Here is a 21,973-nt window from a genome sequence, read left to right as displayed (position 1 = left end):
TGCATTAGCAAATTGCTCTATCTTTTTAGTTGCCAGACATGAGACTACAATCCAGCAGTGACGGCATAAACTATTTGTACAAATATTTATTTTTCAATAGGTAAAAGACCTGGATGCTTCATACCTTAATGTGGATGCCTTATGTTACAAAGTTTCAGTCTGTCATATGTTCATTGCCCTTGACCTCATTTTCATGGTTCAACGACTGCTTGAGAATTATTGTTTTTGTCATGTGAAAACTCACTTATAATTAGTTATATGATAACTATATTTGGTACATGGGATCCTTGCAAAGTCTACATATCCATCAGAGAGTGTTCACCTGACCTTGACCTTATTTCATGGATCAGTGATCAAGGTTAAGTTTTACTGGTCAAGTTGAAATTTGTTTCTCAGAAACCATAACTTGAGCAATAGGTCTACTTTATTTAATGTATATTAAATGATTGTCAATGAGTAAACTTTGAATTATAAAAAAAATCCAGAAATATAAAAGATTTATATTGGAGAGTGCTACTAGTAGTCTCAAATTAATACATCTCATCACAAGTATATAAATTTGACACAGACTGCAAAATAATCTTGGCAAAAATAACATCCCCCAACAATAAAGCACTACACTTAGGTGTGTACTATACTATAGATCACCTTCAGATAAAGGGGGAATCATTAGAAAACACAAGTATTTCTCTTAATACTGCATGCAGGAAAACAAATCCAAACATCTGGCAAGTGATAACTATTATATTGGTCACATAAACTAAGAGAAACATTTCTTATAACCAAACAAACCTTACTCGTCATTACACTAATAAGGTCATTACACTAATCAGACTCAGCATTACACCAACGACTGCTTATAATAACTTGGCACAAGTACTTACAACTTTCATCAGAAACAAATACAGAAATACAAACGAAAGAACCTAGTTCAGGCCCTTGAATGGAACAAATAAAAACCAGTTGAGAAGGAGTATGTAAACTTTAAAAAAAAAAAAACACAAGAAAGTTACAGAACCAGATGCTATTGCTCGCAAAATACTGAATGAAAACTTTGAAATAACCTCCTAAACTTATATAATTATATTCAGCAAATCTCTAGAAACAGTCAAAGTACCATCAGACTGGAACCGTGCTAAGGTTACACCAGTATTTAAAAAAGAGACGAGCATCGTCCTAGTAATTACAGATCAATTTCACTTACCTACATAAAATACTATATGAATTACAACATGGGCTTGGAGAATAAAGATCATGTGAATCAAAAGTAATACTCTCTTATACACCAACTAGCTGAGAACAACGATAAAATCATACGAACTTATCTAGTAATCATGGATTTTGCCAAAACATTTGATAAAGTGCCACACAAATTAAAACACTACGGCGTTTCAAATCAGGCAACTCAATGGATTAAATGATTCATATCCAACAGAACTCCAACAGTCCTCGAAAACACAATTTCTGTAATAATTCCATTTAACATCAGCACTCTTATAGAACAAATACTCTTTCTTATTTATATAAACGACTTACCAGACTACCTTAAGCACAACCAAATACTAGAAAGACTCTTTGCAGACGGCAGCATTATCTACGGGCCTATTACCTACCAATAAAACGAAAGAAAGACTGGCTCATGACATTCCACCCGAAAAAGAAAAATATATATACATGTATACACAGCTACTTTTGCATAGGTACTATTTCTGTACTACAAAAATGCAGTACTAGAAATTTACTTTTAATATTTAGTACTATTTCTTTACTTTAAAACTATTGTAATATTTAGGTACTTGTATTTTACAGTACATTTACTTGATTTGTGCTAAATATTTTGGTACAGAAATAATACAATATTCCTTGTTTGAAAATCATGTATAGTTTAAGAGATTTGGAATAGAAAAACTTTCAAAATGCTGAAAATGTAACGGTTGTAACCCAAAATCTGTAGTACCTAAATTTCAAGTACAAATAAAGTACTGTAAAATACAGGTACCTAAATATTACAATAATTTTAGAGTAACAAAATAGTACTGAATATTAAAAGTAGATTTCCAGTACTACAAATTTTTAGTACAGAAATAGTACCTATGCAAAAGTAGCTGTGTATACTTTCATAATAACAAGCATGACCATATCCTAGAACAAGTACAAACGGCAAAATACCGAAGTCATGACCATATCCTAAAACAAGTGCAAACGGCAAAATACCAAAGTCATTACATTTTCTTCAGATCTCAAATGGAACAAACATATACAACAATCAGCAACAAAAGCAAATCCATTCTTAACATTTATCAGACCAAATTCAAATCTAAAAAATAACAAAAATTAGAAAAGGAAAGCGCTTGTCAATAAACTCATCATAGATACCAGAACTAAATTTTGTATATACGCCAAACTCATCAGTGACACAATAGTAAGACCGAAATTATGATACTGCTCAAATATCACATTACCAGCAATGTATCTGAAATGCTACATAATCTAAACTGTCAAACCTTACAAGAAAGAACGCATGTTAAAAAATCCCTACTTCAAATGTTCCACAAAGTCACAAACAATGAAATTGCTAAACCATTAAAAGATATATTCATAAAAAGTCAGTTTAAACAGAGACATATAATACAATATATGTCTCTGGTTTAAAACAAGATCTACTCATCAACAAACATATAGACAACTTTAATGTAACAAAGCCAGTTTAAAATTCTCATTTTTTAGCCAAACAATCAGAGATTGGAATAAATTACCACCTTAAATTTCCAACCAAACCTCCACAGACAACTTTAAGGATGCACTTACTCATTCAGTCCTCTTTATAACATTCTTTCAACAGAACTAGATGTGCCTTTTGTTTTTATCTAAATAGGAAACAAAATATATACAAAACATTTGTACAGTTTATACATAAAAGAAAAATGTACTATTAACTGTAAAGCAACCTCACTCAGACATGCGCCGGAAAGTAATCCTCGAAATGTTGATGGCAGGGGCGTAGCTAGATAATCAGTCATTTGTAGGCACCAATCGGCAGGGGTCTGGGGGCCCTTGACGAAAAACGGTTTTTAGCGTTTTAGCTGCAAAATTTTATATACAAAAATATTAAATTTTCTGGTTATTTAATCATGATAATTATAATATACATGATGAAAGGTTCGAAGAATTATGAAAAATGTACCATAACATCTGACTGGTGAATTAAAAGAGGGACGAAAGACACAGGCACTTGTCTCAGAAAAAAATTTCCTATATACCTTAATATTGTTATAATAAGGTATATAGGAATTTTTTTTCTGAGACAAGTGCCTGTGACGAAAGATACCAAAGGGTCAGTTAAAAGCACAATAATGCAGTACAATCGGAAATATAAAAAAATAATTACAATATGCATTGCCCAGCGTAGATCAGTGTATCCCTGTTTGGTGTTATCATATCTATTCCGTTCTGATTGATATATACGTTTAACTAAATTAATAGTACACATTGACGATCCTTCATTAAAAAACCTATTTGCTTAGGGATTTGAACAATTGTGCCCATTACACGCAGATCTGAGAGTACTCAAAATTACTGAAAGCCATTTTATTGATTGATTTTTAAACATCCAGTGTCAAATATTTATGCAAGTTCAGAACAAAAAAACAAAGTTACAATAAATACAACATGGAGCTAGGTCCTGTAATAGGTGTCGTCCAGGACGAAGGTATGGAAATTTAAAAATGCCATGCATTGGAAAATGAGGGATTATTGGATAGAAGCAGAAATTTTGCCTTTTCAGTAGACCAAATACGAACTCCTCAAAGACTTGCATTCTCTCTACGACTAGGCATCGGATTTAATGTCCCCATTGATGATTCTGACCAGACGTGACTGCGTATTTATACATCCTGCACAGCCAAACGGACGACCAACATTGGCAAGTCGGGTGAAGACCTAGTGAAAAGCTAGTTCAAAATTAACAACTAATTAAAAAACTCATGTCTCTTAGTTGAGGTTCATTCAAGTTTTTGTTGATAGAAGTGAAATGATCTGAACCAAAATTATAGTTTACAGTTTCTATAATCGTAAAAACATATAATTCTATCCAATATTCCATACACTAAGGACGAGAGACTAGTGTACACATGACATTCGATAATTTAAGAGTTTTGACAACTTCACTGGCTTTCATCTACAGATAACGTTGTTTATTATTTTGTTTATTAAAAAAAATATTTGTGAAAAAAATTATGTGTAGGCACGTGCCTAAAGTGCATAACGGCAGCTACGGCCCTGTATGGTTTTCTTGACCTACAGAAGAAGAAAAATTAATCAGCCTCTTTTTTTATTATACCGTCGGCGTCGGTTGTTCCAGACCAGCAACCACTGATAGAGCGCGATTTATTCATTTTTATGCAGTTTTCAGCATCTATTATCTCGTCTTGTCTGACTGAAGGCGAACTTTCCACTCCGTACAATTTTGAAGTAATGAAAATTAATAATAAATTATTTTAACAATGTTAACAAAACATTTTTTACTAACGTTTTTTTAAAAATGTTTTTGGTATAATATTTCTTCGCTGGGTTGACGTGTATCCCACATTATTAATTTAGTAAACATTTCAATGGGTTACACTAGAGACATATAATACAATGTTTCTAGTTATATTAATACAATATCTGGTTACACAAATGTCCTGACAATACTTATCGACGAGAAACTACCTATACGAAACAATTGGAGAGTTATTATTATACCAAATCAATACACTGTAATGCCACTTTGGGCCATTATGAATAAATGGTAAAGAAAATATTATCGATAACAACAGTCATTTTATTGCTTAAAATGCCGAATTCCCAAGAAACAAATTTACAATGCATGAACATATTTATATTTCATTTGTAACAACATTGACGATGTGTTTACCTTGCAATCTTAATATGTTCAATAGCAATGGCACCGATAGTCGATGGACTATCCGATATATTTATACTTTTAATAGTTTGATATTCACTGAAGGTACGCATTTTTTAAATGAGAATTGAAGGCTTCTTTTTTTTTTTATTGGATTATAAACGCGTTTACCGTAGCATAGATCTAATTTTCGGAAGCAATTCATACGAAGAATGGTCACACGATCAGCGCTTTTGCAACTATATAGACCCCCTATATATACTTAGTACCTTAAATTACAAGCAGAAGCATTCAATTCTTATGAGTTCTCATTTCTATGCAAAAACAATGAAATTAAATTAGAAGCCGATTTTCCGTTCGTTTTCCATTGCATTGTCACGTTGTGATGGCGTTGACAAGAGAGGCATGTGCTGTCATGAATATAGATTTTTTTATGGAATAGCTGTATTATTATTTTTTTCTGTTAATGTCGATATAACACCAAGACCGCAATACACACTGAATAACCTGCGGAGCGCTGTCACGGTAGTGTACCGTGAATTCTTAATGTCGTGTTGTTGAACTCTAGATCTACCGAGTTCACTGTAGTGTCGTGTGTTCTTAATGCCATGTGCATGTAGTATACACGCTGTCCCTATAGTGTCGATTGTTCTTAAAATCGTGTATTGTTATTCCAGATCTTACGCTGTCGCTGTAGTGTGTCCTTAATATCTCTTTTGTATTCTAGATTTACTGTTTTCACTGTAGTGTCGTGTGTTCTTAATCTATCGTTGTCCCTATAGTAACTGTGTCGTGTGTTTTTCATGTCGTGTTTTATATCACAGATCTACTGATGTCACTGGAGTGTAGTTTGTTCTTAAGGATGTACTAAGGTGAGGTTAGATAAAAATTAAGAAATTAAGAAATTAAAATTGATACTATAAGCTGGTAGAGAATCAATTAAGGATAAAGATAAGCTAAAAATATTGATAGGTCATGGACCTCCTTTTCGAGATATTTGAGATTTAAAATATGGCGGGAAAAGACTCGGACTTCTACCTTATATTTGCATTGGTATTATTTGGGACTCAAAACAGAAGAAAGAAAATCAAGAATCTTCTAAAATTTTGGTAAATGACCTTTCATGAGCTATTAAGTCTTATATGAAAAAATAAATGGGTGTTATGGGGAAAAATATTTTACATTGTGTTGTATGGAAAAACACCAAGGAGTCCAAACATTTGACACAAATTCCAAAACCTCACCTAAGTACATCCTTAAAGCCGTGTTATGTATTCAAGATCTACCGTTGTCAATGTAGTGTTGTGTGTTCTTAATGTCGTGTTAAAATGTATTCTAGATCTATCGTGTCACTGTAGTGTTGTGTGTTCTTAATGTCGTGTTTTGTATTCCAGATCTACAACTGTCACTGTAGTGTCGTGTGTTTTTAACGCTGTGTTTTGTATTCCTGATCTTCCGTCTTCACTTTAGTGTTGTGTTTTCTTAATGTCGTGTTTAGTATTTTAGATATTCCGTTGTCACTAGTGTCGTGTGTTCTTAACGCAGTGTTTTGTATTCCTGATCCTCTGTTTTCACTGTAGTATTGTGTTTTCTTAATCTCGTGTTTTGTATTTTAGATCTTCCGTTGTCACTAGTGTCGTGTGTTCTTAACGCAGTGTTTTCACTGTAGTATTGTGTTTTCTTAATGCTGTGTTTTGTGTTCTAGATATTCCGTTGTCACTGTAGTGTCGTGTGTTCTTAACACTGTGTTTTGAATTCCTGATCTTCCGTTGTCACTGAAGAGTCGTGTGTTCTTAATGCCGTGTTATGTATTCTAGATATACCAATGTCACTGTAGTGTCGTGTGTTCTTAATGACGTGTTATGTATCAGTGGCGGATCCAGGGGGGGGGGGGGGGGTTCCGGGGGTGCGCACCCCCCTTTATTTTTGCCGATCAATGCATTTGTATCGGGACATATGTTTTGCACCCCCCCTTTGCCCTGGGTGCCCTGGGTTAGCACCCCCCTTTCGAAAATTCCTGCATCCGCCCCTGTGTATTGTAGATCTACCAATGTCACTGTAGTGTCGTGTGTTCTTAACGCAGTGTTTTCTATTCCAGATCTACCCATGTCACTGTAGTGTCGTGTGTTCTTAACGCAGTGTTTTCTATTCCAGATCTACTGATGTCACTGAAGTGTTGTTTGTTCTTAAAGCCGTGTTATGTATTAAAGATCTACTGTTGTCACTGAAGTGTCGTGTGTTCTTAATGCAGTGTTTTCTATTCTAGATCTTCCGTTGTCACTGTAGAATTGTGTTTTCTTAATGTCGTGTTATGTATTGTAGATCTTCCGTTGTCGCTGTAGTGTCGTGTGTTCTTTACGCAGTGTTTTGTATTCCGGATCTTTCGTTTTCACTGTGGTGTCGTGTCTGCTATTCAAAATTTTCCGTTGTTGCTGTAGTGTCGTGTTTTGTATTACATGTCTTTTTTCACTGAAGTGTTCCAGCAACTGTCACTGTAGTGTCATGTGTTCTTAATGCCGCGTATAATTATTCAGATCTTCCGCTTTAATTTTAGTGTCGTATAGACTAAAAATTATGTCGTAAAGTATAAATTACCTATATCACTGTCGTTTCGTATTGATTAAATTTTGCTTTTGTTTTCCCGACCAATGTTATTGTAGTTTCATGTTTGATGATCTTGAACTACATATGTCACTATTTTGCTATGATTGACCGACCAACACGACGGATGTTACAAATGGAGCAGTATTGTTTTAGATTTATACGATGAAACAATGATCACTTACCACACATCAATAGTAATTGTTAAACAAGTACCAACGAATGAATGTAAAAATGTCAAGTTTGGAGAATTCTAGGTAGGTTTCCCCAATCTTATCAAATACCGAACGGATAACAGACTATTTATATGTAATTTGATCTTGTTTCGTGTGTTCCTTGTAATGTTATTAATTTGGACAACCATTTATGTAAATGTTCGTGTTCTTAGTTTTTTAGTCTTTTATGTATTATTATGTAGGCTTCGTCATTTTTCTTCCCCTTCTGGTACCTTTCGCCTTTTGTCTTCCTTTCTTTATGTACCTAGTTCGAAATAATTCCAAAAAAAGTAATTTTGATTTCGTCTGCATGTGATTAGGATGAGTGTTTTTAAACTTGAATTGAAATATTAGTATATGAAAGTGTTGGTGTTCTATATTCCTTGATATCACTTGGGTCTTCATGCAATCTAATTAAAAACCGATCTCTCATCGCTCCCGTTTTCTGATATGTCGCGTGGGAGATCTAACGAAACCCGCTTTGAGGTCACATGTGAGTGAACTAGAAGTTACGAATTAATAATGATCATATGCAAATGAATTGACGACCTATTAATAAGCCAATCAAAAAAGTTTATGAATTATTTTGACTGACGATTTCGTCGTATATAAAATGAGTTACATCCCTTTACCTTACGATAAACTTTCAACATCGTGGAAGACTCAATTTCATTGGTCGAAAAAGACACACCTACGAGGTCACTCACATGTGACCTCAAAGCGGGTTTCGTTAGATCTCCCACGCGACATATCAGAAAACGGGAGCGATGAAAGATCGGTTTTCAATTAGATTGGTCTTCATGATATAACATTTGTCAAAGTGAACTTATTTCATTTGGAGGATGGGGACTGCTTCTAAATAATACCGAACTTTTTGATTGATATTGCTTACGACATCAGTAATTTCAGACTTAATTTCTTTAAAAGCTTTAGTTAGAATAAAACAAACATGAATAAATGATCCATGCTACACGTTGTCACGATCGAGCTTATTGTAAATGGGAAGATGAGTTGATGGTGATGATAGATCATAATAGATACAGTAATAGATATCATTGGAATTTTGAATATTAAATAAGGTATATATCCTCATGTGATTACACCACATCGACAAATTGATAATATATATATATGAACTAGATGATACTACAATGTCCTTGTAGCACATACAAACCATTCATCAGGTATGTTGTCATTTCTTCTCTTTATATATGGAAATATTAATTTATTTATTCATACATTCATATTTGTTAGGTTTTTTTTCTTTTGTGAACAAAGATTGCGAAAATTAATCTATGAAAGTTACGTTATTTTCATGAATTTTGCACCTTTTAATTTTCTTATGAGCGATTGATATGTTTAAGCTATAGATGATTTTGATATCTTCTTTTTTACGTTGATGTTTGTCGGAAGTAACCAAAACCAGTCATTTGTAATCGCTACAAAAAATTGAAAAAATCTCAATAAGGAGCCTTTCTTCTTTCCTGTTTTTTGAGTTAAACGGGAAAATGTTTCTTGATACTATTATCGCAGAATTATAATGAAGTAGGAAATATATGCACTATTTTTCTCAACATACATACACAAAACAATTAAAGATAATATGTTGACATAGAAATATATCTCGCCTTTTTTGAATAATTTTGAAAAAAATAATGCCAATGCTTACTATTTCAACATGTATATTTTTTATAATACAAATATTCATAGTCAACACACCTTGACTTAATATGCATGATCATATACAATCCGAGTATAGGTCAGACAGGCAAGTCCCAAAACAACTGCATACCAATTATATATTGATTTAACTTATAGGAAGTGGTTTCCTTAAAACTGTCATTAACTGTGCAAAATTATCAAAGTCAATAGACCATAATTGAGGGAGCTGGCCAACAGATGTGTTAATGCAAATATATACATGTACAACTGCACCAATTATCATTGACCTACCACTGCTAGTAGTTCCCATCAAACTGACATAAACACAAACTAGTTCATTGTTGACTCCAAATATGTTATAAGTGCGCTTCCTCAACCATAAAAGCATGCTTACTCTGCTTGTTTGGTGGGTATATGCAAGTTACTTAGTCTATGGTTTATCTAAACCGCGATGATATTTACACATTTTTTTCTTTAACTCTTGACATTTAACAAAAGAGAAACGAAAGATACCAAAGGGACAGTCAAACTCATAAATCTAAAACAAACTGACAACGCCATGGCTAAAAATGAAAAAGACAAACAAACAACAGCACACATTTCACTTTCCTGAACTCCATTTGAAAATACCCATGAAGTGTGTGTATTTACTCTTCACGTACGATTGGGATAAGTTAACTTCTGGTTTATTTTGCTGTGAATATCATAATACATTGAATATAAATTAGGATAACTACTAGTATGATTACCAACTAAATATAAAAAAAAACAGGGCTGTGAACATTAATATGTAACCGTACGGCGTAGGCCTTAATTGTATTTGAGCTAAAAAATAAATAAATTGAGAAACATTTTCAAAACTGATATATCAAATAGTATACCTCCAATTGATTAAAGCGAAAAGACGTCAAAATCCCTTTGAGAAAGCATGACCAAAGTGCCAAGCCAATATATAAGTACTGATAAGATATAGGACTATTTTATGAAATTACATCAAGGTAGTACTGAATGATTCAGTGTCCACTGAAATTTTTTTTAAATATTTTGAAGTTTTATAAGCATTTTTTTTATTTTACAATGTATATTCTTTCCTCAGTATCACAAAACTACCATTATCGTATATACTACATATACTATTTTCCCCAACCATTGGTTTCAGGTATTTCTTTAGAATGAAAGAACATGCGGAGATACAGACTATGGATTCGCATATTATGTTTTATGTCTGTGATGGTAAACATTATTTGGTTGACATGGACAGTCAGTAACCTGAACCCACATACAAATAAAGAAGTTTACGGATTGAACAAACCTGAATTTCAAATTTGTCCCAATACAAGCGTTTCAACGGATATCATTTATTCACCGTCTGTCATTTTACAGAAATGTGAAAATATTCAGATTTATCCTTATGCTTTCGTTATGTTGAAAAATGTTGTAATAAATCCTACTAAAGCAAAAAGTAAAAAAGGAGGAGAAGATTTAACCAATGTCATAGGTCAAATCGCAGACGAAGAAGAGCTTCGGCCTAAACCAGGTTACTTTAGGATTAAATGTGATTTCGAAAATTTTAAAGAAGTGACGAATGAACACTCTGTGTTTCTTAACAACATGACTCGTCTGTGGATGCAGGTAGTTGCAAGACAGGATGGGATGTTGATGTTTAACGAAACTGAAAATACTTTGACGATCGCCGTCCACCGAATCGAATATGCCAACTTATACCACGCAATGACGGAATGGTACAATGTATTTTTGGTCGCTTATGTCTTTAGAAAACTAATTAATTGCCAAATTAATGTTTTGTTCCTTGATGGTCACCCGTATTCTGATCTAGATTTAACGTGGTCAACTCTATTCGGAAAAGTTACCAGAGCATCTTTTATCAGACAACCAACCTTATACCGTTACTTAATTTTGGGTTTGGCGGGAAATAATAGCCCATTAAATGATCATAAATCAAAAAGCTTGCCAATGGCGGAATCATTCAGAAACTTCTTTCTACAAAAACATGGATTTACTGAAACTTTGACTAAAAATTGTAATCATCTTAATATCCTTTTTATATGGAGACACAACTACGTTGCTCATCCGCGAAACCCAAGTGGTAAAATCAAAAGAAAAATCAAAAATGAATTCGAACTTCTAGAAAATGCTAGACGCTTTTTTCCAGATCATAATATTCATGGTAGGCAAATGGACAAATTAAATTTGAAGGCACAACTAAATCTAATTTCAAAAACTAACATTCTTATTGGAATGCATGGAGCCGGTATGTCACATGTATTTTTCCTGGAACCCGGATCAGGAGTAATCGAGTTGTTCCCAAAATATGCTCTACCTTCGAATATACATTTCAAAGCAATGTCGAGATGGCGAAAATTATTCTATACATCATGGCAAAATGTACAAACTTGGAATGAATTTGATGATGGAAGTACATATATTCAACCATCAGTGATCAAGTATTTGATTCGACGAAAAATCGCAAAAATATGTAACTGATTGACTTGATATAGGGATATGGTTTACCATTGAAAGGATTCATTTTTCAGTTCTTATAAAGATAAAGTAACTAAATTATAATACAGTATCTTAATATCATCTATACTTTTTAAATGTTGAACATTGAGCAAGAGATTACAATTGACGACCTACAAGTGAAAGCAAGTGAAAAATAAGGTTCCTCTATTACAGCCTTTGTTTCTATTAAATTAATTTGATAAGGGAGCAGATTTACCATTGACGTCAAAAGGGGGTATGCTTTAGTTTGTCTGAGTAAGATTTTTTTCTCTCGCTTGGGTTGGGAAGTATGTCATTTTAGCATCAAATCGTAAAAAAAACCTTCCTTTTAATGGAATAACGCGCCCCCTTTTAAAAATCCTGGGTCCGTCCCTGAGTTAGTGAGTGTTAGACATATCGTAGGCACTATCGACATGGATCGATGTCTCATTCATAATTTAAACATGTTTAATGGTGCACTATATATGAATTAATCTCCAAAGACTTCAATATTACAACTATAAATAATTAATTCTGTAAATCTATATTGCGTTTCAGTTAAAAGCGTAGTCACTGTAGGTAAACTGTCCGGTTGCTATTGTGTTTTTCTCCCGATTGAATTGATTTGAGTTTTTTCGAGTGTAAGCAGGTTTTTTTTTTGCGTGAATGCGATAAACATTTCTGGTAAGACAGAAACCAGAGGCTATCAATACATATCTAAGGTAGTTTAGTTAGTGTGATCAAAAATTATTATATCAGTACTGTTTGCTTTTTGGAAGAAAACGCAGAATAATTGTTTTCATTTACAAGTTTTCTAGATCCGAGAATTATTGTTGTTATCTGTTCAGCAATGGAAAAGAAGATCACTGTACAAATGTTATCATGTGGAGATAACAAAAGACATCAAAAGAGTTTCAAATAAGAAGACGAACGAAGGCAATATACTATAGAACTAGTTATCCATGATGTTTTGTGATACACGAGGATATATTGAACCAATAACAAGTAAGAAAACGAACTAACGAAAAAATAATCAAGAGGTATATAACGGGCAAATCAGTCACCTTTCTATGAAATATCTATGCAATATCTCTAGCTTTAAATCGTCTCAAAGTCCACAAAAGTTTGAAGTAAATTACAGATCTTGAATTAACAAATCCATGCAGTTTTACACTCATATGCGGCTTAGCTTAGCGAAAGGTAGTGCGACTTAATATTCGATAATAGGAACTGTTGTCTCCTCTGAAGCATATGCGTTAAGCCCGTTCTTTTTGTTTCTGTATATTTTATTACTATTATTGTTTGTCTTTTCGACTCTTGTCGGTTTGGTTATTGTGTTGTCTGTATTCATCAGTCTTATGATTTTTACTATGTCCCCTTGCGGTCTTCCTTTTTACAATGAACAGGATTTAGTTTTCTTACTATTTGACTATTTCGTTATCATTTTAAAAGGGATATCGTTTAAGCTCAAACGTTAACTATGATGGTTGTATGTGTATTCAAAGTTTTTTTTTTATTTTAGTTTTGTTGCAATTAATTAGAGTGCTTCAAATATACAATTTATAAGAAACAAATAATTACAAGATGAAATCGAAGCAAGCAGAGTACACAATTATGAGTCTCTTATCAATAGTTCTATTATGGTTCCGTAGTACTCTGAGGTTTTGGTTAAACGTACTCATATCTGACTATGCGGTATGAGCTTTGCTCATTGTTGAAGGCCGTACGGTGACCTATAGTTGTTAATGTCTGTGTCATTTTGGTCTCTTGTGGACAGTTGTCTCATTGGCAATCATACCACATCTTCTTTTTTATATCAACTGAAAGTTTGCACAAAGGATGAATACATTATAGATCTATGTTTAAACTTTTGGTAACATAAAATGAATATGTGTTGTTGTATTTCAACTGACATTCGACTGCATGTTATCCAAACTTGATTTAAATTTGTATCACCTATAGGTCACAAAATGACCGCCTGCAAACAACGACAATTGACCTATGGCTCCTGACTTTAGACAGTCACACAAAGAATGTGGTAGGGTAAAATTGGGAACAGTGATGTAGCAGCACAACATACGAAAGAAAAAATCAGTTAATAATGGCTTGAATAATCGCATTTTGTTTCAGTTCGAATTGTTATAAAATTATATAAGCAACAGTTGTGACAAGTTTATATTAGTGTAATACCCATAGTGTGCTACTAAATAATAAACATCAAATTAAAATTAAAATTCCATGCGCATTGAAGTCAACATGCAGAGTTGAAAGAACAAAGACATGAAAACAAAACACTATTTTTTTTAAATTTTAAATTCCATATTTTACAAAACCAAAACTTGTATTTGCAAAAGCTTTATGATCATATTAATACTGAGCAAAAAATAACAACAGTTTTTCAGATATTTTCAATTCGTGGAACCTGAGAACGAAATATATGTCTTCATGAGCTGCAAAAGGTAATTGGTTGTAAGCCTGACGATATTGGTGAGCCCTTTTTTAAACATCTTAATTTATCTTCGTGTTTTGCTGTGTATTTCTGTTCCATTAAAGCTGTAGTTTTCATCCATAAGACCCTCTGGTACAAAGTCTGAAAATGAAAAAAAATAACAAGAATGTGTCCATAGTACACATGCCAAACTCGCAATATCATTTCTTTCTTCAGTGGACCGTGAAATTGGGGTAAAACCTCTAATTTGGCATTAAAATTAGAAAGACCATATCATCAGGAACATGTGTGTGTATACTAAGTTTCAAGTTGATTGGACTTCAACTTCATCAAAACCTACCTCGACCAAAAACTTTAACCTGAAGCGAGACAGACGGACGAACGAACCAACGAATGGACGGACGGACGGATGGACGGACGAACGAACGGACGCACAGACCAGAAAACATAATGCCCCTCTACTATCGTAGGTGGGACTTAAGATAAATAGAGGGGCATAAAAAGAAGTACTGTGAGCAGAACTAGTAAATTGATATCCCCGGTGACTATACCCATTTTACATCGAAAAGGTTGAGAACATGAAGATATATAATCTAAATTTATCACGCAACATGTGGTTTACAAGGACATTTGTTCTTCACCTTTCGTCTGATACCTAAAAGTACTAAAATGTAGTATTCATAGTTTTACAATTTCACCTATGCGTAGGAACTATTTTGTTTTAAATGCATACATGTACTTCTTTCCAAGTTGTTCATTTTTCAACCGGGCCCTATTTGATGGTGCTACATCTCACAAAGTCTATACAAATCATTTTGCAAAGTATTCCGCTCAAGCTGATGTGAGGTCCCGTCTTAAACTCGCAGAGGTGAGATTTCGTTTTAACTCCGTGTTAAAGACCTCGCTTTGACTTTGAGATGATGAACAGCAAAACGAACGCTTTTCCGTTGTTTTTTGTGTGTTTTTGCTGTGCATGTACCGATTATGTGTGATGGATGGATACCCCGATGATCCTTAAAGTTTAGTTTTCTATTGCTTGGTTACTAGTATACAATGTAAGAACGGTTAAATCTTACTATAAAAAAGAAACATTCTCCTTAAAAACTCTCATTTCAACTTTGTTCTGAATAGTCTATAGGCAGATTCATGCAGGGTAAGCAGATTATAAGCTTAACCAATAAAATAACATACTTACCATTGCATCTGTATAACAAATTTGAAAATATGACTTTTTCTTGTGAAAAACAGAAAACACCAAGTTTTCCACCACGTAAAGTTGTATCAATTATGTTACCAGAATCTGCTAAAAGTTCTGTTCCTTCAAAAAACTGAACTCTAAAACATAAGAAAATAAGAATATTATTAATTCGTGTGTATCTTTTAAATATAAAAAAAAAATGCTTTTAGAAAGGTAACCGAAACGACAACAATAAGTTCACAAACAAAAATAACCAAGAGAAACACTTGATCTTTTTTTCATTACAGGCATATTTTAGCCTCCTTCTTGGAACTCAGTTGGTTGCCTGTTCGGGCATTTATGAAGACAGTATACAGAACATACCACTATCTATAATAAAGCCTAGTGAGCGAGGAAACATACGTTCTTATTTAGCTTTAGTTGGTTGACAAACTGGTCAGTTACTGGTTGCTACATATTTTCAATCTTATTCTTGAGCTACAATATAGATTTTAATGTGTATTTTTGTATATACTTTGACCTATAATGGTTTTTCTTTTACAAATTGTGACTTGGATGGAGAGTTGTCTCCTTGGAATTCAAAAGACACGTAAATATCTTCAGTAAAAGAAACCAAACTTTACCTAACTTAAGGAAAATTATTCTGACCTGATTAGTCCACTGTTAGGTCTGTGAATCAGTTCCATCCTATAAGCTGTCTTGTCCTTCCATCCAACATTCAGTGGATCCTGCCATAATAACCTTACCTACAAGTAACAAAATGATTTTAATATTCCTTTGACTCTCGTGTCCTCATTAAAATTTTACAGCACCTTTTAAGAAATAAAAGATTGGAATAGACATTAATACGGAAATTGAAAGGAAATTGTGTCCGAGGACACGAATGCCCCCGCTCAAGCATTGTTAGTTTCCACGTTATAAGGGACATAATTCTAGAAAGGTTAAAGCTAAGACTCACTGCCAAAACAAAATTCGAACCATCACCGTCTGGGAGTTTTGGTTCTCAGCATTGTGCATGAGTGCGTTATAATTACGATAAGGAATACTTAAATTGGAGTGGAGAAACTGTAAAATTTGCAATTTTCCAAGTTAAAATTGGGCATAACTCTAGAAGATTGAAATGACTCACTGCCTTAAAACGAAATCGTCTATGTGTTGTGGTTCTTTCACCCTTTTAGCTTGGTCACAGTTCTTAGCAGAGTGTATGAGCTTCACAAAATTTGCACGAGGCAAACTTAAATATTAAAGAGTGCGGAGAAAGTTTGGAGAACAGGAATTTCCCTTTTAAGAACACCCAAACTCAAATTTCTGCTTGTACATGTATACATGTAGTAAATTATCAACCTTGATGAACAAATGTCGAGCCTCAAATGTCTTACGATATCAAAGTTTAAAACTTCGATAATCTATTTATACATTATTATCATTCACAGTCACTCGGACCCCACCCCTTGTTCCCCTCTCTCTCTCTCTCTCTCTCTCTCTCTCTCTCTCTCTCTCTCTCTCTCTCTCTCTCTCTCTCTCTCTCTCTCTCTCTCTCTCTCTCTCTCTCTCTCTCTCTCTCTCTCTCTCTCTCTCTCTCTCTCTCTCTCTCTCTCTCTCTCTCTCTCTCTCTCTCTCTCTCTCTCTCTCTCTCTCTCTCTCTCTCTCTCTCTCTCTCTCTCTCTCTCTCTCTCTCTCTCTCTCTCTATCGCTGTCAATCATTACAATTTGAGAAGTCAAGTTAATATGGATAGACTTTTTCAGTAAATTTCGTTGTTCTCTATTGAAATGTTTTATGGTCTTTTTGATAGAATATTATAATGTACTACGATGTGTATTTTGCCGATTGTAAAAGGCAATGCTTTTAGAAATAAAACTTATCTCAATTCTTATGGAGTAAAAATGGACGATTGAAATATACCATTCCTTGCAAAAATTCGACAACAAAAGAGAATAGATTTATATGAAGGCCGTGCCAAATTTGTACAAAATATCGGTGCGAGCATTGAAATGTTTTGTTCTGATAGCAAAGTTGCGCAGTTCTAAATATTAATTATGAACGGCAAACATTTCACATTGAAACATTTCTGAAAGATAAATTGATATAATCACGCACATATGCATATTCGAATCATAACTTGTTTATTCTATTTCATATAAACAAAAATAATAATTAGGTGTTGACAATCTATCAGCCTAATAATGATTCTTTTTTTCTTTTTTTATTTTATTCAAATTCAACATGAAAAGAAACAACGATGAGGTGTATCAGATTAAAATGTTCTCACAATGCGAATTCTTTGATCTGCCGACACCTCAGTGAAGTCACAAAAATAGAATCAATCATCAAAGGTCAGCGAGCTGTCAATCAAAATTCCTTGTATAAAGATAAATTATCCTTCGCTCCATATGCGTAGATGCTGACGAAGTGAACGCATGTGATTTCATAAGATTGGAAATATGTATAGCTTGAATCAGGATTATTTAAAACTAAGTGACTTTTTGAGAAATAATAGGAAAGAAGATGTGATATGTCCAGGACTTAAGCCGTTTAATCCAACTGGCACTACTGTTCTAGCGCCGGAAAATCCAGAACCTGTGGTAATCCGAGAAGTTCATATTATCCAGTTTGTACCTGTGCCAGTGTTGCCTGTAGACGAGGAGAGGATTGTGGCAATGTGGCCACTTGAGGAAGAAAACTTGACCGGGAGACCGACAACAGAAGACAAATCTCTCGAACATTATCGTAACGGTGAACTGGACTTCTTGGCCAATGGCAAGCATAGTGTCGCACATCAACAGAAAAGCCGAAAGTGGAAAACAAATGACAATATCGTTCGAGGCATCTCTGGGGGACGAAAACAAAATGGATGTGGCTTCTGCAGGCGGAATGGTGAAAGAGCTGCATTCTTTTATTCCCATTCTCTGAAGGATTTGCACGGTAATGTTGAATGTCCAATTCTGAGGAATTATACTTGTCCTCAGTGTCAGGCGACGGGTGACTACGCCCATACCGTAGCATACTGTCCTATGGGTCGGGATAAGGCACCAATAACGTCTATTAAGTCAACAAGAAAGAGTTGTGGCTGTAAATGGTCAGACAAACACTGTCACTGTACATGAACTTGGTAAACATTTTTTGATTTTTTATTAGTTCGCTTTTTGATGAAGGAAAGACATTCTGACCAAGACACGTTTGATGATGATTTAATAACTTGGTATTGTGTATAAAGGAATAAAATACATTCGACTGTTTAAGCTTCACGCATGTAATTCTGGAACATGTATCATTGGAAAATGTAATTTGATCGCTTATATTAATTTTACCTTATATTAATTTCACATTCCATTACAGAAAAGAAAATATTTTAAGACTTGAAAAAAAAAATGAATTTGGTTTTTATCGAATTAATATTGTTATTGCTGAAAGGTTTTGAAAGATTTTAACATTGCACGGTAAAGTTTACATTTTTATCAACACATATTTTATAGACCAGTATGTATACCAGTTTTTTAAGCTTTGAATTTTAGTGTAGAATTTTTACTAAAGTTTGTACATCATCGACGTCTTTGTTGTTTATTAAACTAAAATTATTCCATTTCGTGAATAAGTTTTGTCATTAATTCTTAATGAATGTATTCAGGTTGATGTTCTTTCTCTATGACGTCAAGGTAGTCGGTGTTTTGGTCTTCGATTTGAATTTAGTTTGCACGAAGTATTGAGGTACACCCTGCCCATGAATGATGTATGGTTTGTTGTGTCCACTTTTGATATGAAATGTATAATGGGTAAACGGCCAAGACGGCTAACCAACGACTCCAAAATATATTTGATATGTACATGTCAATATGTTAAAAAAAAGCCATGCGATTTAGAATTTTCAACCCATTGAAATATTTAGAAATTGAAAAATATCACTTGACTGTTAAACCAGGTATAGAGTGTATTATTATTATGTACTCATTGATTACTTTATTAAAGCACAATTTACAACTTCTGGAGCACCTGAGATCATCCCTAGTTTTTTTAGGGGTTCGTGTTGCTTATTCTTTAGTTTTCTATGTTGTGTCATGTGTACTATTGTTTGTCTGCTTGTCTTTTTTCATTTTTAGCCATGGCTGTGTCAGTTTATTTTCGATTTATGAGTTTGACTGTCCCTCTGGTACCTTTCGTCCCTCTTTTATACCCATAAGAGGGCCAAAGGCATGGCAATTACATGTAATAACAACAGTATAATGACGACATTAAAATTTACATAAAAAATAAAAATAAACCAAAACATTAAACATAACAAATGACTCCAGTGCTCCCTGTCCTCAGTTCCATCGACTGTTTAATAAAGGAGCCTAAAGATTTCACTTGATGAGTAGTGGTTGGATTTAGTATATATTTCATTTTATTATAAGAAAAATCTTTGTATTGAGTTTTTAAATCATTAAAAATGACCTGTCTTAAATTACTAGCACTTTTGATCGAATGCTCGTGCACTGGATGTTAAGTAACCAACTCGCTCAATAAAATACCAGCGATTCCTCAGTTGAGCAGCTTAATACCGTACGACAAATTACTATGCAGTTAACCCACCCTGAATGTACAAAAATAAGATGTGGTACAATTATCAATGAGACATCTATCAACATAAAACAAAATAATGAGGATATATAAACTCTTATAGAACACTGTACGCGTGCTAATATCATTCCGTATTGTGTAAACAATAATATTGAGAATGTAAATGGGGAATGCGTCAGAGATGCGCACGACCAAAGAGCAAAACAAAAACCCTGACCAAAAATCAAAAAACAATCCACCTATGTGTCTTCAACATAGCGAGAAAATCCCTCACTCTGAGTCGGGCTTCAGCTGGCTCCGAACAACAACGTGTACTAGTTCAGTGAAAATTGAATTTGTTTAAGCTACGAAAGACCCTGCATGAGACAATGGTAAAGCAACGCGAAAGAGAAAACAAACAAACATATATACGCTAAAAGAACAAAATAAAAACACGCAAGACTGATGGCAACCAATGACAACAACGGAATTGTAGGCTTCTGACTTTGGATAGTCGCATTCGCATGATTAAACACGCGTGTGTGAGCGTTTAAACTCTTCCAAACCTGGGCAAGTTGTGTCTCGGCACAACGAGAGAATAAAAATAAATTTCAACTGAAAAAGGTTTAGAGGACCGTCAGATCGACACTTAGCACACACTATGAGAAAAATAAATAAGGTACTAGCACACACTTGTGACAAAAATAAATGAGGTACCAATCTAAGAGTACTTGCAGCCAGTTACTTTGAACTAGTACAAAGTCACTACGAACAAAGTCTTGTCATAAAGAAACCATTTTTTTCCAAAACTAAAATTTCAATCAGTACATGTATTACAAAGTCTGGGAAAAGCACATCCTTGTGTAATGCAAACAGACGTATTAGTATCAATAGAATGTAGGACCGCAATTATTTATAACTGTACTTTACGAAGACAGTATTCAAAGATCTTACGATATTTATATACCTTCAAAATAGTTTTATTCGAATGATCGACATGTTTATATTTTGTAACAAAATTTATGGGTTCTATACTCAATATAAAAATAAGATGTTGTATTATTGCCAATGAGACCACTATCAACCAGAGACCAGATGACGTTTAAGTTGACACCTACATGCCACAGTATGGCCTTCAACAATGAGCAAATCGATAAGCATAGTTACGATTAAATGTTCGAAAAATTATGATGTATGCCTTCAAAATTACTCCTAATGACCTTGGTCGAAATCTGAGATGGTCTTTTTCCACCATTTGCAATTATTGGTTCAGATAAGTAGTATTTTCATATTTATTCTACTCTGAAACTATAAAGTCATTTTCTCAATTATAAAAAAATAAAATAACAGATCCCATGTCTACTTACAAGGATCTGACAGCATTCCGTTTTAATTAATTGAAGATGATTATCCTTCTTATGAAAATGAAACCAGGGGGTTCCTAAAGGTCAATAAAACAGGACATATAATCTACACTTATAAAAAAAGAAAGCGAATTTCTAAATTCCAAATTGAGTGCCGTTATAGTAGCAGGCATGGTTGCGACGACCCAACCAATCTCCACACTAATTCCTCTGGGATTTCACCTCTGAAACCAAATGGATGATCTCTAGATCAACCCTGACAGTAAAATAGAAGGTCTTGCGGTTATTTTCTTCTGATCAGGCGTATTACATTTCGATAGTTGTCTAATTGGTAATCATGCCACAGTTCCTTCTTTTCGATTTTGACGGTAAATTACTTTTCTGGAACTGAAAAACTAAACTTTTTTATTTTTTATTTCTGGGAAACCTTATGCAAAAAAGTTTCGTTTAATACAATGGAGATTCGGGCATCTGAGATGTTAATCAAGACATAAGAATTCCATTGAACCTGTTTTGAACGGATGAAATCAAATTTCAAATATTTT

At 33.9% G+C, this 21,973-nt stretch overlaps 2 protein-coding genes across 2 annotated transcripts in view; one reads left to right on the top strand and one right to left on the bottom strand.

The window, feature by feature from the left end:
- The first annotated feature begins 8,852 nt into the window (after positions 1-8,852).
- Positions 8,853-12,710, top strand: LOC143070773 (uncharacterized). Its single transcript, XM_076244927.1, has 2 exons — positions 8,853-8,903; positions 10,541-12,710. Exon 2 carries the CDS (start codon positions 10,564-10,566, stop codon positions 11,884-11,886), a length of 1,323 nt encoding a protein of 440 aa, XP_076101042.1. The 5' UTR covers positions 8,853-8,903; positions 10,541-10,563; the 3' UTR covers positions 11,887-12,710.
- A 1,468-nt stretch (positions 12,711-14,178) lies between these two features.
- Positions 14,179-21,973, bottom strand: part of LOC143073060 (uncharacterized) — a 47,694-nt gene continuing 39,899 nt past the window's right edge. Inside the window, exons 22-24 of the mRNA XM_076248302.1 lie at positions 16,179-16,276; positions 15,528-15,667; positions 14,179-14,473 (exon numbers count right to left, since the gene is read on the bottom strand). Coding sequence (XP_076104417.1) covers positions 14,397-14,473; positions 15,528-15,667; positions 16,179-16,276 — 315 coding nt within the window. The 3' untranslated portion in view covers positions 14,179-14,396. The remainder of the gene's footprint in view (positions 14,474-15,527; positions 15,668-16,178; positions 16,277-21,973) is intronic.

The sequence above is a fragment of the Mytilus galloprovincialis genome, chromosome 4, assembly GCF_965363235.1.
Source record: "Mytilus galloprovincialis chromosome 4, xbMytGall1.hap1.1, whole genome shotgun sequence".
Classification (NCBI taxonomy): Eukaryota; Metazoa; Mollusca; class Bivalvia; order Mytilida; family Mytilidae; genus Mytilus; species Mytilus galloprovincialis.
Note: the sequence above shows the minus strand (reverse complement) of the source record. Positions and strands in the feature narration are given on the sequence as shown.